This window comes from Trematomus bernacchii, unplaced genomic scaffold (genome assembly GCF_902827165.1).
Source record: "Trematomus bernacchii unplaced genomic scaffold, fTreBer1.1, whole genome shotgun sequence".
NCBI lineage: Eukaryota > Metazoa > Chordata > Actinopteri > Perciformes > Nototheniidae > Trematomus > Trematomus bernacchii.
Genome location: NW_022987557.1, coordinates 1 through 17,998, shown reverse-complemented (window position 1 = coordinate 17,998; position 17,998 = coordinate 1). Strand labels below are relative to the sequence as shown.

The 17,998-nt window shown below is 40.3% G+C and overlaps 1 protein-coding gene across 1 annotated transcript; it reads left to right on the top strand.

Annotated features, from left to right (window-relative positions):
• Positions 1-746: 746 nt before the first annotated feature.
• LOC117477237 (potassium voltage-gated channel subfamily KQT member 4-like) lies at positions 747-16,679 on the top strand (the record flags this gene model as incomplete). Its single annotated transcript, XM_034123900.1, is given in 7 exon segments — positions 747-842; positions 4,500-4,594; positions 5,358-5,384; positions 10,291-10,532; positions 12,196-12,304; positions 15,767-15,898; positions 16,181-16,679. Coding segments are annotated over 4 exon segments (705 nt in total). The 3' UTR covers positions 16,458-16,679.
• Positions 16,680-17,998: the final 1,319 nt, after the last annotated feature.

Sequence of the window (17,998 nt, the reverse complement as noted above, 5' to 3'; positions counted from 1 at the left end):
TCTATCTATCTATCTATCTATCTATCTATCTATCTATCTATCTATTCTATCTATCTATCTATCTATCTATCTATCTATCTATCTATCTATCTATCTATCTATCTATGTGTCTGTCTGTCTGTCTGTCTGTCTGTCTGTCTGTCTGTCTGTCTGTCTGTCTGTCTATCTATCTATCTATCTATCTATCTATCTATCTATCTATCTATCTATCTATCTATCTATCTATCTATCTACTGTATCTTTCTACAGTATCTATCTATCTACTGTATCTATCTACAGTATCTATCTATCTACAGTATCAATCTATCTATCTATCTATCTATCTATCTATCTATCTATCTGTCTGTCTGTCTGTCTGTCTGTCTGTCTGTCTGTCTGTCTGTCTGTCTGTCTGTCTGTCTGTCTGTCTGTCTATCTATCTATCTATCTATCTATCTATCTATCTATCTATCTAGAGCTTTTTAGGCAAAATAAGGAAAATACAAGTGCCATGCTCTATGAGACCAATGGATGTGGAAGATTGCCGGAAGGTCCAGTGAAGATCTGATTTTTAGTTTTGAGAGTCAGGTCATTTTGGCTTCATGCGCCACTGAGCAACCTTCTTACAGGGCCCTGCCTCCAACTGTATCCAGTTCTCTTTCTACATCCATGATTTCTTCCCTCACAGCTCCAAAAAGCGATTTCGAATACGAGTAGCGACCAAGTTTTCTGCAAGTTTCTAACTTAGTCTGTGTTTCTGCGTGCAGGGCATCCTCGGGTCAGGTTTTGCCCTGAAAGTACAGGAGCAGCACCGCCAGAAGCACTTTGAGAAGAGGAGGAACCCAGCTGCCAGCCTCATCCAGGTACACACACACACACACACACACACACACACACACACACACACACACACACACACACACACACACACACACACACACACACACACACACCACACACACAGACAAAAGACACATTTCGCCTCTACTGAATTGTGTTTCTAGCAGAGTAGGACCAGTGTCAAGCATGTGTGTGTTTTCATCCTGTCTACTGTCTCTGAGCCTTTCACTGTGCGTCTGAATAAAAGCATGAGTGTGTTGGCAATGTGTTGGAGTGTGTGTGTGTATGGGTGGTCTCACCATCTCTCCTATCACATTGAAGGTGATTCATTTAGAGTGTGCTTAATATGTGGGTATGTGTGTATGTATGTATGCGTATGTGTGTGTGTTTGTGTGTGTTTTGCCCTCCTCTGGGCTGTCGGTGTGTGTAGCTGTTGATGACTAACGGTGTGCGAGGCACGCTGTCGTCTCTCAGGTCCAACAGCAACACACACGGCTGGGTTTTATGAGCCGTTTCCATGGCGATCAGTCCCCGGGCAGACGCTGCTGCAAGCCGTCAGTCATTGTAACAGACAAGACCAGCTGTATTTCTTTCTAATGAACAGTAAATAGTGTGTGTGTGTGTGTGTGTGTGTGTGTGTGTGTGTGTGTGTGTGTGTGTGTGTGTGTGTGTGTGTGTGTGTGTCAATGTGTGTAATTGCATGTCATCTTGGGTCTTTTTGTGTGTGTGTGTGTGTGTGTGTGTGTGTGTGTGTGTGTGTGTGTGTGTGTGTGTGTGTGTGTGTGTGTGTGTGTGTGTGTGTGTGTGTGGTGTGTGTGTGTAATTGCATGTCATCTTGGGTGTGTGTGTGTGTGGTGTGTGTGTGTGTGTGTGTGTGTGTGTGTGTGTGTGTGTGTGTGTGTGTGTGTGTGTGTGTGTGTGTTTTCTACCTTTCTACTTAATGAACTATCTTGACCTTACATATTTACAATCTGAGCCTTATTAATTTAGATCTGGTCATCATTTCATTATCTATGATATTATGCAACTAATATTATTGTCTAAATGTTTAAATATGGGAATATAGTAACTAGTGTACCAGCTGTTAGACACAGCTTCAGCAAAGAAATCCTCTAGCAAGCAATACGAGCAATCATGTCCAAAATCCCAGTTTTCATAACTAAATATTTGGAAATGGAAATACCCCTCAAAATCTTACAATCTAATATTACATTAATATACTAATTAAGGGGATTTTATGTGAAAGCCACTATGTAACGTGTACATTTTGAAATGTTATCATCATTTTCTTATTATCATCAATATTAATCAGGGGATATAACAGCATTTGTTTAAAGTCTGATTGTCTCTCCACATGTTGCTGCTTCACCAGATCTCAGTATGAAATCAGGGAGATATTGTCATACATATTTAAGTTTATGATTAAAAAAAAAACACGACATCATTGTGTCTGTCCTCCCTGTTAGAAATACATATCAGTTTATATGCTCGTCAAAGAGCAGTTGGAGTCCAATTGATCCTAAATAACCCACTAAGGGAGCGATTAATCCTGAGTGTGTTTATCTTGTTTCTGTCTTATTGGCTTTGCATCAAGCACCTGGTCACTGTCTGTTGTCTGCCAAGCTCATAACATTTTCCTCAACAGGTAAAAGGAAACTTGGAAGCGGCTTTGATGTGTTAAATATGTTGATGACATTCTGTCCGTCACCTCACTCCCCCATCTCACACAGCTCCCCCTGCTTTAACTCACTGTGTGTGTGTGTGTTGTGTGTGTCTGTCTGTGTGCAAAACAGGATATTACCACCGACTGCAGGCCACAGAAGCTGGTCGATTCAAAATGTCACCTGCTGCAATAATTATTTAACAGTATTTTTGAAAAAATACAGTCTCTCTAAATTTTAAAGTAGTCTTGTGAGTATCATAAAAGCCTACATTTGACCAGCATTTGGCACGTGGCCGGTGTTGATTTCCCTGTCTTTGTAAAGTGTTTATTTAAATCTTTTCTAGTCATGTCACAAATCTTGTAACACGGCTGGCACCATCTACAAGGTTCAGTAAGTGGCCGCAAGTAAATAATGCTTGAAGAGGAAAAGCAAACAACTTGTAAAAGATGATTGTAGTAGATGAAGGTCATTTCTGCATTTGTTTCCAACTGAGGATTGCTAATGTGCCCACATTTTACATTCCACATCTGCGAGATGTTTTGGACTGCTTTACTTCACTTTAGCTAGAATTAAGACTTCAATACATTGGAGTTGCATCTCGCATTCAGTAAAAAAAAAAAAGTTGTTTGCTAGATAACTGGATCATAAATGAATCAATATTACCTAGTTATATTACCTTGTGTTACCTTAGTCGGTAAAAAGATAGAACATTAAAGGTGGGGTAGGTAATTTTGGAGAAACCAACTCGAGTGCGCTAAAATTTTAAAATACACAGCCGGAAAAAATCTGCCACTTCCTTACAGAGCCCCTCCTCCAACACACACGAACGTGCACATGACCAATGAGGGCACGAGATAAGTTTGTGCACGAGATGGAAGGCTGACAGGCAGGTAGGCCATCCAGTTATTTTAGCCGGGCCGGCTGGTCGTGCTTTTTACAGTACCACGGCTTCCACAGATGACATTTTTTTATGGATTTTTTGTCAAAGCATTTAAGATATTCATTGCTATCGGGATGTTAAGAGCATTCCATGGAATATAACAAAAAGTGTATCTCAAGCCGGTTTCTCAAACGTACCTACCCCACCTTTAACAGACTTTTGTTTAAATACAAATATTCAAGATTATTACATTAACTAAAATAAATGCTGACAGATGTACTTTTAGATTAAGTCCAAATTGCAAGACCGCCTTCCTATACACTTATTTTAACTCTTTGTGGCCATACTAAGGACTTCAAACATGGCTGCCAGCTGGTTACATCCCTTGTGTTTGTTACATGTTCACACATACCTCAGTCTCTTTCTCCTCACTATGTTTGTGCCATTTCCCCTCGGTGTCTTTGTCGTGTGTGTGTGTGTGTGTGTGTGTGTGTGTGTGTGTGTGTGTGTGTGTGTGTGTGTGTGTGTGTGTGTGTGTGTGTGTGTGTGTGTGTGTGTGTGTGTGTGTGTGTGTGTGTGTGTGTGTGTGTGTGTGTGTGTGTGTGTGTTGGTGGTGCTGTGTGTGTGTGTGTGTGTGTAGTGTGTGTTGTGTGTCGGGTGGGTGTGATGTTGGTGTGTGTTGTGTTGTGTGTAGATGTGTGTGTGTGTGTGTGTACATCTGAATGTGTTGTGTGTGTGTGTGTGTCCTGTCCATCTTTGCTCCCCCCCCCCCACCCAGGCGGCTTGGCGTCTGCACTCCACCGATGGCACTCGTCCCAGCCTCAGAGCCACCTGGCACCACTACCAAAGCGCCCTCTCCCCCCCCAGGCATGTATCCCCACCACCAGCACCTCCACCAGCACCTCAACCTCCACCTCCATCTCCGCCCTCCCCACCTCCCTGCGAGAACCCCCAACCAAAATGCATCAAAACTACCCAAAAAAAACTAATCATTCTCTTATTTTTCTCCTTTCTCTCTTTCCTTTTCTCACTTCCTACCCAACTTATACGTTTCCCTCCCTCTACCCGTGTTTCCCTCCCTCACCTAATTGTTTTATTCATCGTTATTTTATTTATCTTTTCGACTCTGCACGTAGTGTGTCTGGCGTAGTTATGCTGCTGATGAGAACTCGGTTTCCATTGCTACCTGGAAGCCTCATTTGAAGGCGTTGCATACCTGCAGCCCCGCAAAGTAGGTAACAACTTACAGACTTACAAACATGGCCGCTGCCGCTCAGCCCCTCGCCTCCTCTCTGCTCCTTCACCTCCGTCTGCTTCTCTCCATCGATGTGGCTTCAACTCTCACTCTACTGTACGACTGACCGCATTGCAACCTTTCTTTCATAAGCTGATCTTTAGCAACCTTTTATTTCCAACCAGGCATGTTCCACCTTTTTAACATTCACATTAGAAATATTTAGACACATTTCTTTAATTGTATTATTATTGAAAATGCTCAGCCACGTTTCTTTGTTTACTTTAAAGTGGACACATTTCATTATTTGGACATTTGACACACATATGGCATCTTATTTATTCACATTTTGTCTGGATTCAAGTTAATCAAATACTGTGAGTTTGTGATTTAGCTAGGGTTGAGCTACACCAAAATTAATGTATGTTATATGAGGTCAATAGATCACTAATATTTACAATAAAGCATATTACTTTTCCTGCTTTCACACACTTATACAGTACACAAAACACACGTAGTTCCTCTCTTTCTGATTTCCATATCTGTGTTTCAACGCCTTACTGTGCATGGCCATAGCTTGCATGTTCTTGTAAATATTTACCTTCCATTGAATTAAAGTGTCGTTGTTTTTCTTTCCTTTTGGCTTGAAGCGGCCCGTATCCATTAGCTGAAACGTCTGTACTATATAGTGCTATTTTTAATCAGCTGGAATACTGATTTTTCTCCCTTTGTCTCCTCTTTGTCCCACTAACCCTTAAAGGAAAGAGCAGGGCGAGACTTCCTACAGGTTTGTACGACTCAGCTTATGTTACAAAAACATTCAACATGTGATACGACTATAATCAAATGAAATGCGTGATAATGTTTTGTCACAACATCTTTGAAACTACTCCCATCTATTTAGCAGGCTAGTACATTCAATTTCTGATTAAGAATGAAAAGATATGGTTTCTCCTAGGTCTCCTATAAGAATAAATGATGAATGTATTAGGTGATAGTGAATTAATTGGAGGTTCTGATCGCCATCAAAAGGTTGCAATATATGTATTTGTTGGTCTCTTGGCTTATTGGTTGTTTGATCTACTAAATGGCTGAACACAAATGACTGAATATGAACTAAATTTAACGTTTTACCATAAATCCTTAGTAAGGACATTGTGCCGATGTTAAACCTTTTATTTGATCTTTATTGGTATGACTTAACATCGTTTTGAGGATCTTAAAACCCAGAATTTGAAGAGAAAATAAACAACAGAAACATTCAAACTGAGAGAAGATACACTGCAGTGCTATGACATACATAATAAAGGGATAATTAGAACATGCATCAATATTATTGTTGACTATTGAGAAATAAGAAGGTTTTATCTTCCACGTCAGATCAACATTTATTTAATATTTAAGTCACATTTTATATTACCTCTAGTACAGTAAATTGTGTTGAGTTGAGAAAAGACAGGCTGGGGGATATACAGTTAAAGAGGCAGTTTTGTTTTACATCATACAGAGATGTACTGAGGCTATAAATCAAATTAAGTACTACAATGTCTATTTGAAATGACCTCTTCCGAAAATACAATCTGTTGCCTTTCCCAGATTTATTCATGCTTCTCTCATTTTATATTCCTACATCAATTTTCATCTTTTTATTTACTCCATCTCTGTTTTTGTCTCTCCTTTCACTACTGTTTCCTCTCTGCACTTGACTTCCAGGCAGGGAAGGGTGTGTGTGTGTGTGTGCGGTGTGTGTGTGTGTATGCATGCACACACGCCTTCAAAGACAGGAGTCTGTACCATGTCTGTACCATGACGCACTTTTTCCATTGGGATGGTATTTATATAACTCATCAAACACAAGTCTACGAGAGACAGACGAGAGTTGAAAAAGGGGGGGGGAGGAGAAGGGAAAAAAACAGAGAGAGATTTGTGAGTTTAATTATGCTAGTATAGTTTTTACAGCGCAGCGCTTCTTTGGCAACATTTGGGAGCCTTATATTGAGCCAGCAGCGTTTTAGGCATTTCAACTTAAGACACACACACACATAAAAAAAAAAGTTTATACTCTAAGTCAAACACACAAACAAATGTGCTTTTTATCCTCAAACACAACAACATTTAATTAGGCTTTGTGCATCTACTGCAGCATTATCCTCCAGAAATCCCTCTGTTATAAGGGCTGCCTTTAATTACACTTTCCTTTCTTAGAACATTTTGTGACGACAAGTCCAATTTGAACTAGTGAAATCGTAATTATGTGCTCTTTTATGACAATATTTATTTTCTGTGTGTTCCCCTCTAAAGAGAGAACACACACCACTGTGTGTTATTAGTGGTTTTACAGAGTGCCGGCTGCTCGGCGGTGAACGGCTGGTGGTTCTCGTTTAAGCAGACTTGTAAACACCAGCAGTGGTAAACATGAGCCGTACCACAAAGTGCTGCAGTGGACATCATGCTGAGTGTGTGAGGGCTGCGTATTGGCAGAAAGAGGCAACAGGAAAGAAAGGATAATTGGTGGTTAATCGTCATTTTATGTGTGTAGGCAGGTGTGTCTGCATTCTGAGTGTTTGTTCGTACTACTACAGTTCATTCACATTATACATACTTTTTCTTTCAAATGAAACTCTTGACTACTATCCGTCAGGTTACATTTGTGTTAGACAAGTAGCTGACTTCTCCAGCTGTGTTATGGGGTAATAAAAAAAGCTTTATTACAAATGATGCTGCACTTAGGTTGTTTGTGCTCATAATAGTGCTGTTTAGGCAATAACAACGCTCAAATAGCAGCTTTGACACCAAACTGAGCCACATTACAATAAACTGGCAAACACCAGAGTTCATTTAAACCCCAACTTGAAAGTGAAAACAGTCTGTTTTTTCAAGATGATATTTACGTTTTGAAGAGCACAACACTGCATGCACACAGTCAGAACGTTTCACACAACATGTCACAAAATAATCATTGTAACCATACATGATTTTTAAGGTGACTTTGATTACAGTTGGAGAGCTTGTCCCTGGTTGGATTATAAAGGGGCCCTATGATGCTCATTGTCAGGTTCATATGTAGTGTCTCTACTGGGACATGTCTCCATGCTTTAATGTTCAAAAAGCTCTTTATTGTCCTCGTACTGCCTGTGCTGCAGCCCCTCTTTTCACCCTCTGTCTGAAACCAGAGCCCAGTCTGCTCTGATTGGTTAGCTGGCCGGCTCTGTTGTGATTTGTCAACCGCTTAGAGATGTCCTGCCCCTTATCCTCACGTACAAAGTTTTGGAGCACTATCCAATAGAACTGCAGTTCAATCAGGAGAGACGGTTTTGATGTAAGAATACATATTTATTGCCGAGATACACAAATGAATGTAATGGTGATTTTGGCGATTAGGCCCCGTTGTGCAGGAAGTATCATTCGGGAGGGTAGAACCGATACGATGAAACCCCCCTGGGGTCTAGACACTGGTGGTGGTGAATGGATAGTTGGGTTCGGTCTGAAGGGGAGGGGCTTAGCTTGACCCTGGATTCAGAGGGACGGGAGGTGAAAAGGGGGGGGAGGAGGGTTGCGTTGAGTCACCTGAAATGACAGCTGTCAGAGGGGGGAGCAGATTTAAAAGATTTGATAGGATAGCTGTGATAGGCTCTTGGGAATAGAGCGAAGTGATTGGTTAAGGAGAGAGAGTAGTTAGATGGAAATAGTAACTGAAGAGTAAAGACGGTCTTCCTGGTTGAACTTACGCTGAGCTTCCTTTGTTACGCAGTGATATCACTATATTATGGAAGTAAACAAAGGAGTGTGTGAGAGAGAAACTCTTTGCAGACCATTGACATGCAAAGAAACCTTTATAACGCTCTACAGGAAAGGTAGAACCCCAAAAAGCATAATAGGGCCCCGATAACTGAAGCATGTGGTTAGAGTTCAGTCAGATTTGTTGGGAAATGTAGATTGTAAATGTTCAGAGTAATGCATTCAAACGTTCTGTAGCTCTTGATTGATGACACTAGTATGATGTGTGTCATGAATTCACGTCGTAAATATATTTATCATCAGGGAGTTCAGGGGGTAACTCTCCACTACATCCCTGTTTACCCACTGTCTCCTCTGATTCGTCCCCTACCTTTCCTCTGAGTATTTACTTTGCACCAATATTGACAGCAGAGAATTTTCTCTTCTCCTTTGTCTGCTCTTGTAATATCCTACTCCTTGTATTTTTCCATTCCCTTCTCCATCCTCCTCTAAGATATAGGGGGCTCTTCAGAAGGTACAATCGGAAATTTAGGAGGTACCCACAGTGCTACCCAGCATCCTCTCTGCTCGGCCCTTAGCCCAATTACCTGTGCTAATGACTGACTAATAGCATGGAGGACATCAAAGGAAACAACTTTCTTTTTACCTCAATACCTTTTTAGGAGTTTTATTTTGATGGTAAATGCTGCCTGCTGCTTGTCGAATGCAAACAAGATCTTGTTTTGAGATAGATGAGGACAAAGATAATAAAAAGGTTTGTTGTTGAGATAAACCAAATTAATAAAGTAGATATTATGTTCCGTCAACAGATTGCATGTTAGGCCCCTATCATCTAAAAACCTCTTAGTAGATAGGCATTGTGGGATGTTGCTTGTCACGATCCTTTCATAATGTCTCCCTCTAAAAGAGAACATGGCTACCAATGTATTGATTACAAATAATATTTAGTTCTGCCTTGAACACAGGAGAACATGTATTGCCATGTGCTGTGAAGTGTTGAGGACGTTTCCACACAAGTCTGGGACAGAAAATCTTAATATATATCTTCCCAAAGTCTTTATATGTTTTATAAAATCCAATCTAAAACAACGTATGTTAAAGTAATTGATCAAAACACTGAGGTTCATGAGAAACACTGACTTTTGGGACTATTTCGATTTTTTGAAATGTTGGTATTGAAAATGTATTTGAACCCTGCATCTTTCTCAATGATCTGCTGCATTGCCTGCTGGTCTATTTGCCCTAGCAACAATATATTTGATTGGGTTCGATTGATTGAGGACTTTCTGCATCCCCACTACACCTTATTAAGTTACTATTGATCTAAACTACATGTGGATTACAGCTTTTGCTTCTTATGCAGCTGATATTATGTGCAATCTATTTAAATTGACAAAAGACGGAACACTCCGAGCACTCTCTGGAAAGGGAGAAATAAAACATGAAATTGTCTATGAAGACACTAGTCTCAAAATTAATTTGGGTTGACAATTTATTAATGTCCCCATGCTTCACATATCACTTTAGAAAATCTCATTAACTCTGTTGTGAAAAGTGAACACACAGTACATAAATAGATTATCAGCTGATCGGCTAAGGATTGAAGCACTGAGGGTTTTTCATTTGGTTGCTTGGCGGGTATTCTGGCTGTTTTGGGCATGAATGAATGATGTTTGGGCTGAAAGGAAAATCCAGAACGTTGCCCTTTGTCTGAACTTTTCTTACTTTTGAGGACAAAAATGTTGACAGCATCTCTTTCCTCTCTACCAACCCCTGAACCTTTCCACTCACCCTCTTACTCTACCAATTCTATCATATACTCACTTACCCCAATTTCCCTCATCTTCTCCCCCTCTCTTGCCCCATCCATCCTCATCCCAAAATATGTTATGGTCTTCTCTTTCTCTTCCCTCATTCTCTCCTTCTCCCCTCTTTTCCTTCCTCCCTCCCTGCAGTCAGAAGTTGAGTTTTAAGGAGCGGGTCCGTCTGGCGAGTCCTCGGGGTCAGAGCATGAAGAGCAGGCAGACGTCCGTTAGCGAACGCCAGCGCTCTTCCCCCGGTAACGAGGTGGTGGGCGGGGCCGATCTGATGGGAGGAAGCCCCGCCAAGGTGCAGAAGAGCTGGAGCTTCAACGATCGGACCCGGTTCAGACCCTCGCTGAGGCTGAAGAGCCAGACCCGCACCGCTGTCCCTGACGGTGAGCGGGACTGTGTGTCTATTTCCATATTACTGTTAATGGCACCAAACCAACCATCATCTAACAAATTAACTTTTGATTTATTCCACAAATATATAACATACATGGAGAAGTACATATCACAAATCACACCCGCCTCAGTTTATAGTTCACTCAAAGGTACACGTTATTGCTCACATACATACACATACATACATACATACATACATACATACATACATACATACATACATACATACATACATACATACATACATACATACATACATACACACACACATACACACACACACACACACATACATACATACATACATACATACATACATACATACATACATACATACATACATACATACATACATACATACACACACACATACATACATACATACATACATACATACATACATACATACATACATACATACATACATTACCCCTTTCCTTCTAAGTCTTGGCAAATTGTACATAAATACAGACATTCATTTAAATGCTCTGACCTTTTCCTGGGTCGTCGGTACAAATGACCTTTTTTGACACAGAATGCTAGTCATTACAATCACTTGCTTTGCAATCAATCTTTTAAATCTTCATATCCTAGTAGACATCCCAATGTATTTGTAAACATACCAAAAGTCAATGTTTGCACCCTTCAGTTGCATGGATATATTGTTATGACCTTAATTAGTGTTCTATGTATAGTGTATTTTGTGCACCAGTGTTTTGTTCTCAAATCTCCCCAAAACTCTTTCCCTTGAGTAACAGATGACACTGTTTTAATAGCACCTTTATCTCTCCTCTTATTTCGCAGTATCATTTGTTTGAACTGATTTGATCACCTCTTATGTACTTTATCATTATCTCTCTCTACATCTTTTGCCCAATGCTCTTACTCTTTTTTTTCTCTCACTGTCCAGGTGTCCCACATAATTATTGGCAATATACTATACAGCAGGGCTATTCAATTAGTTTGGAATGGGGGCCGGTTGATGAAAATGATCCAAAGCAAGGGGCCGGGAAAAAGATGGCTTGAAATATGAGCAATCATATTTAAGAGCTTCAGATACAGTAAATACTACAACAGCATAGTGGAGTGCATATATTGTGTTTAATTCAATCAAACAACATAGCCCCAAGGCCTTTATAGATCTAAATGGCAAGTTCAGAACTCAGTAGGCCTACATGTTTCATTTGATTTCATTTAGGTGAAATGATCTAATCATTCACGCAGAGATGCAATCAATGACAGGAGTTGTCACTACAGTATAGTAGGTGGGTTCGAAACCCGAGCCCTTCGAAGTTTTCAGGCATTGTCTATCCCCTCTATCTCTCAATGTAACACCCTCTCTGGAATAAAGGCACTATGGCACAAAATAAAAAAATAAAAAAGAAATCTTAAAAAAAAAAGATTGATTACTTTTTAACATTATACTCAAAGGGCCAGTAAATATCACCCCTGGGGCCGGATTTGGCCCGCGGGCCACCAATTGAATAGCCCTGCTATACAGCATCTGTTCTCACCTTACGTAGCTGAGCTTGCAAAACGCTAACTATTCCCAAAGATCCTCTCCAAGCCAGACCTACATTCTTCACCTGCTAAAAGCCAAAAGAGTATCAGTTTGAAACATAATTGATTTTGATTTTGCTCTGTCTATCTCAGTGGATCCAGGAATGACCACAGAGGATTCCTTTGATGAGCGAGGCTGCCATTGTGACGTTACAGTGGAGGATCTATCAGCTCCTCTCAAGGCTGTCATCAGAGCTGTCAGGTGAGAGACTGCTTTACAGTTACAATTAACATTTAAGGCATCTTGGCTGATGCTCTCATCCAAAACATCTTTAATTCAACAAAATAATCCAAATATTTGAGGACTAATCAGGCAGCGAAGCAGATTCACTACTGTGGAAATACCCTCCGACAATTACAAATGCAAACTTGCATCCATATACTAATAGAGAGGCGAAGTCCCGCCCATCTACTTCCGACCCATGGGACCTTATTTCGGAAAAAGTATGTATTGAAGTCAATGGGGAGAGAAAACGTATCTTTCGATCCCGTTTGAATTGTGCCACGAATTACACATATGATGTTTGTCAATCTTAAAAAATACAGCGTCTCCAGCGCTTTCGAACGGCAATGCCGTGGTTGTCTCCTCCTGATTGGTGGAGTTGGCCCAATAGCCGTAGCGCCACTTTCCTGACGTCAGGAAAGTGTTCAAATCTGGATCAGTTTTTATCAGATCCGTTGCAGCCCCTTTTTTAGAGATTTGGGTATGGAGGAAAATAGAGAGGGTTGTGTTTTCTGACACTTGGTGAGTTCCCTGGAACACCGGGGACACATATTCATGTATAAAAGACGTACAAAAGTGCATTTTGCATGATAGGTCCCCTTTAAGTATGCTAAGCTATTTTGAATGTATATGCCAAAAATACAAGTTTGTATCAATGCATCCAGTCGCATTTTGAAGCATGCCAGCCCGGCATGCTTTTCTAGCTATTCTTGAATAATATAGGTCATCTTATTGATTAGTCCACACCTCTTTGAGGGTGTTTTTTTCCTAAGTTGTTTCCATTGATCCTGCAACCAGAGCAACAGCTCACTGAACCGCTTAACCATTGATCATTTCAGTGACCTGTGTGCACCTCTAATGATTGGCTATTTGGTATCATACACATAATATAATACTGTCTGTAGTTGAGCGCTTGTTAAATAATTGATTTATTGGCTACAGTCTTTCTTCATGGGCTGGTTATTATCTCTAGCTATTGATGGAAAAGTCCATGAATGATTAAGTGAGCAAGACATGAATCCAACACTGTTTGAAAATACCAGCAGCTAACAGAAGGATGCAATGCTGTAGTGTTAGGAGTCAATAAGCTATACGTATATGTTTTGTATTTTGGTTTAATACACCGAAACAAGCTACAGTTCATCATCATAGATACCATTTTTTGAAGAAGGCTCTTATCATGTTTTGTTGAGTAACAGATAATTGAACACAACACAGACCCCTGTCTTTCTTCCCTCCACTATACATGTAATTCTGTATGATGAAAAACTTTAATTCACTCCTGAAAGCAGAAGTTCACACGATCTTTGGTTCCCTCAAGCAAATCCCTTTCTCTGATTTTCCGCTCGTATCTACACGACCCCCTGCTGGGTTGGAGGATTTTCCTGGGAGGGGTTTCAAGCTGTTTTCTGTAGCAGACCCTGATCTCTTACACTGGCACCGGCACCCTGTGAGCAATGTTTTTCCAACTGGCGCCAACTGATTCTCTCACTTCATCGCTTCTTCTCACATTTTTCATATTTTTCACCTCTCAAGAAAGCAGAGTTTTCCTTTTAGAAATAACAGATTGGTTAGAAAAATTACTTTTAGTTCAAATGTGATGTCGTTGCTATCGTCTTCTGCAGGTTATTAAGCATTCAGATATCCTTATACATTTCAAATTCGGCCTTTATCATTGATATCACTTGTTTTACTGGATTATACTCCTTGTCTGATGCTTATAAGAAAACAGTGTGTAGCTATTCTGCTTTAAGACATGTCAGCAGGACTGTGTTAGAAATTGTTGAAAATGAAAGACATAATATCAGTATTTATTGCATTTTTTTCTCCTACTGATCCTCCTTCATCCATTTCATTAGTCTTTTAACATTAGTCTGTAAAAAAAATTCTATTTATTTTGAATCTCCCCAATTATATGAAATGTTTCCTCCCTTATTGCTCACCCTGATCACACTTATTATCTCTGTTTTAATGTTGTACCTCTCTATTTATATCTATTTAAATCACCCATTTACCATATCATTTAACCAACCACAAGTCCGCGCATAATTACTCGCTATATGTGAAATAAAATATATTTTAAATTGATCATATGGCCGGTTTTTCTATTATATTCTCAACACATATACAGATGCTGCCCATATGAACCACCAATCTGGCCAAGTTAAAAACTAGCAATACAAATGTACTTGCTGTTACTAGCTATACTGAACATTTATGTATTTTCAATTATCCTCAGTCATTTCACATGCTGTAATGACCTGCAGTCGTATCTTCAGCACTAGTTTGGTTGTTAATATAAGGTTGCTCTACTGGCCTATACATTATATTACATTTAGCTGATGCTTTTATCCAAAGTAACTTACTATAAAACTGTTCATAGTGTCTGTGTCAGGTATAACACAGAATGGCCCAATCAAAATTGGACTTAGAGTTATCAAACGATTTCCCTTGAAAAAAAATGTAAATCAGCATTTCAAACAAATAAAGGGAGAATTTTTCGCAATGTCCCACCCCCCCTAAACGCTTACATGTTTGGTGATAATATCCACTTAGTTATAACAGTGACTATTCTGGATTCTCATCAAATTTGCAGATTTGGAAAGATGTTACATGTTGACATTCTTTTCAGTTTTTCATTAATTGAAGTCTATCAAACCACCTTTATCTCCACCTCTGTTTCTCTTCCTCACACACACACACACACACACACACACACACACACACACACACACACACACACACACAACACACACACACACACACACACACACTCACACTCACACTCACACTCACACTCACACTCACACTCACACTCACACTCACACTCACACTCACACTCACACACACACACGGAACACCAGTACCACCCAGCAGCCTCCTCTCCGGGCAGCCGGAGCCCATGGCTTTCCCAGGGTGTCGGGTTGAGGGCTGGACCCCCCCCCTCCACCCCTGTCAGGACTGTTTTTACAGAGGGTCATCTGTCACCATGGTTTCCATTTATCCAGTGAAAAAAACAGGCAACTGGAGAAAAGCAGAAGTCGCCGGGGAATCCAAATGCAACGAGTGTTTGGATCCTTTTACCTGTATCAATATTATCCACCCAGCAGCGGCTCTGCTCACCAAACAAAGCAGATCGAAGATTAAGTTTCTAAGTTTGTCAGTTATGGATTTGACAAGCGAAGCAGGGAACTTTAGTGTCCCGTCAGACACTCATTGAGGTATTTGAGATTTCAATAATGTTTTCATTTTACACTCCAGAGAAAGATCAACAAGTGATATGTAACGAGGATCATTTCAAACCAGCTGCTACCATCTAGTGATCGGTTGGAGTTATTACGTCCTTATCTTTCAAGCTTTTTTTGACTTTATGTTACTAACTTCAGCATCCTTCTTCCTCCTTTTGCTCCCTGTGTGTGTAATGTATCTGTGTGTGTGTAGGATCATGAAATTCCACGTGGCAAAAAAGAAGTTTAAGGAGACATTGCGTCCGTACGATGTGAAAGACGTCATAGAGCAATACTCTGCCGGACACCTGGACATGCTCTGTCGCATCAAGAGCCTCCAGACTAGGTAAGCACTCGCACACACACACACACATACACACACACACACACACACACACACACACACACACACACACACACACACACACACACACACACACACACACACACACACACACACACACACACTTTCAGTCAACTCCACAAATCATCATTATCATTTGGACGTTTGTACCCATTTTTTTTTTTTACCTGAATTTCCTCTATCCTACTTCCAGCTATGTCTTCACCATCCACTGTGTGTGTGTACTGTATATGTACATACATATGTGTCCCCTCTCTCTCCCAGACTAGACACTGTAGTGGGGCCCCCTCCGAGGCCTTTCAGCAGCCGCGTCAAGACCTTGTCCTCTCCCTCCCTGCATTTATATTACAGCCAGGCCCGGAGGAAACAGTCTGCACCGGGGTTAGACACACCCCGTCCTGATCTGCCCGACAACTGCCTCCCCGCTAACATAACCAAAAATGTGATGATGTCGCACCTGGGTCAAGCAGCCTGCAATCACATGCTTTTGAACCTATATGGCAATTCAGTGCACCCTTATAAATGCACAGGGTGGCAATAGTCAAAGAAGCTTTTTTTAAATGTATTTTAGCTTGGATGCATACCTGTTTAACTGCCAAATTGAGATTACAAAGGCATACAATTGATATTATGTTAAGCCTACTTTACTCTGAGATAGGTGGGGTTTACACAAACTAAGAACTGATCAGTACATGGGAGGTTTATGTACACTATTTTACCAATTTGGCTGCTTTACCCAGGTCAGGTTGAAGAGGTCATCAAGAAGCTCACACAATGGATTATGGATAGTTTACCAATACAAAAAATGATCTTTAAAAGACCATAACTATTTAATTCAGATGTAAAAATGTTGGTAGAGCCTGGGCCTTATTCCTACCATAGTTTTCAACTAAGGAGGTGATCCTTTATCACACCATTTTATTTGATATATACAACATAATATATTAACTTATTTATGGCACCCTGGAAACTGATCCTGATCCTGATTTGAGCACCTTGAAAACCTCATCAAACTGCAACATGTTGTCAGCTAACATACTGTAGGTGCCTGTAGAAAGGAGACAAGCTATTGAATGCATGTAAAAACCCCAATCCAGATTTTTCCTAACTCATTAATCCTATTAAATACCTGATGAATTTAAATATGGCAGTGGTTTGTTTAAAATGCAGCTGTTTCACCTCAGTTCCTTTTTTGCAGCTTCAAGCCACATTGAGCCTTTCAGATATTGTATCAGAAGTCCATTATGACTTAACTTAAGAAAAGGCAAAGCTGGAAACAACGCATCAGCAGTACTGGATTGTGGCTTTTACATTCAATAACTTTGTTTTTTCTACAGAACGTTTGTTGGAGATGTGTTGTGTTGAATGAATAGCAGTGCCAGTGGCGTCAATTGTACTAATAACATAGTGCCTGTTTTCTGTATCCGATATTCTATGAACTCTGATTATTGGCGGCGGGTGTAGATACACATAGACCAGCTGAGTACTGCTATGTACATGTAGGCCTACTGTATCTCAGTAGCATTGTACTATAACAAATGGCTTCCGTTATATTTCCAAATGTACTCTAGGAATAGAAAACTGTAATGTGGCTAACAAGCACACTGAAGTGGAAAACATACCCGTTGATTTTTTTATGATTTTAATCATTATTTGCAGTGTTGATAGCGAGGTGTAGGGGAATATATTAGCTGGGGTTATAATCATGATGGCCAGTGTCCCAACTCTTGTCCTTACACGACATAAATATAGGGATGCTCCGATCAGGAATTTTGGGGTCGATCGCCGGAATCAGTATCGGCCGCGATCGCCGATCCGATCGAGTGGGTGGGGGCTATGGGGATCTTCCATTTAAAGTGATGTTTAAAACTCATTTTTATATTGCTTCAGTTTATAATCGTAACGGATCGAAAAGTTCAGATTCATTTTTCAATACATGATGTGCTTCCACAAACAACAACCAACATAATTATTACATTCAAATGAAGTACATTATTCAAGTTTACATTAACTTTGGATAATAACACGGGAGAAATGAGCGGAAGCGCTCTCTTTTCCTCTTTTCCTCTCTCTCTCCTCTCT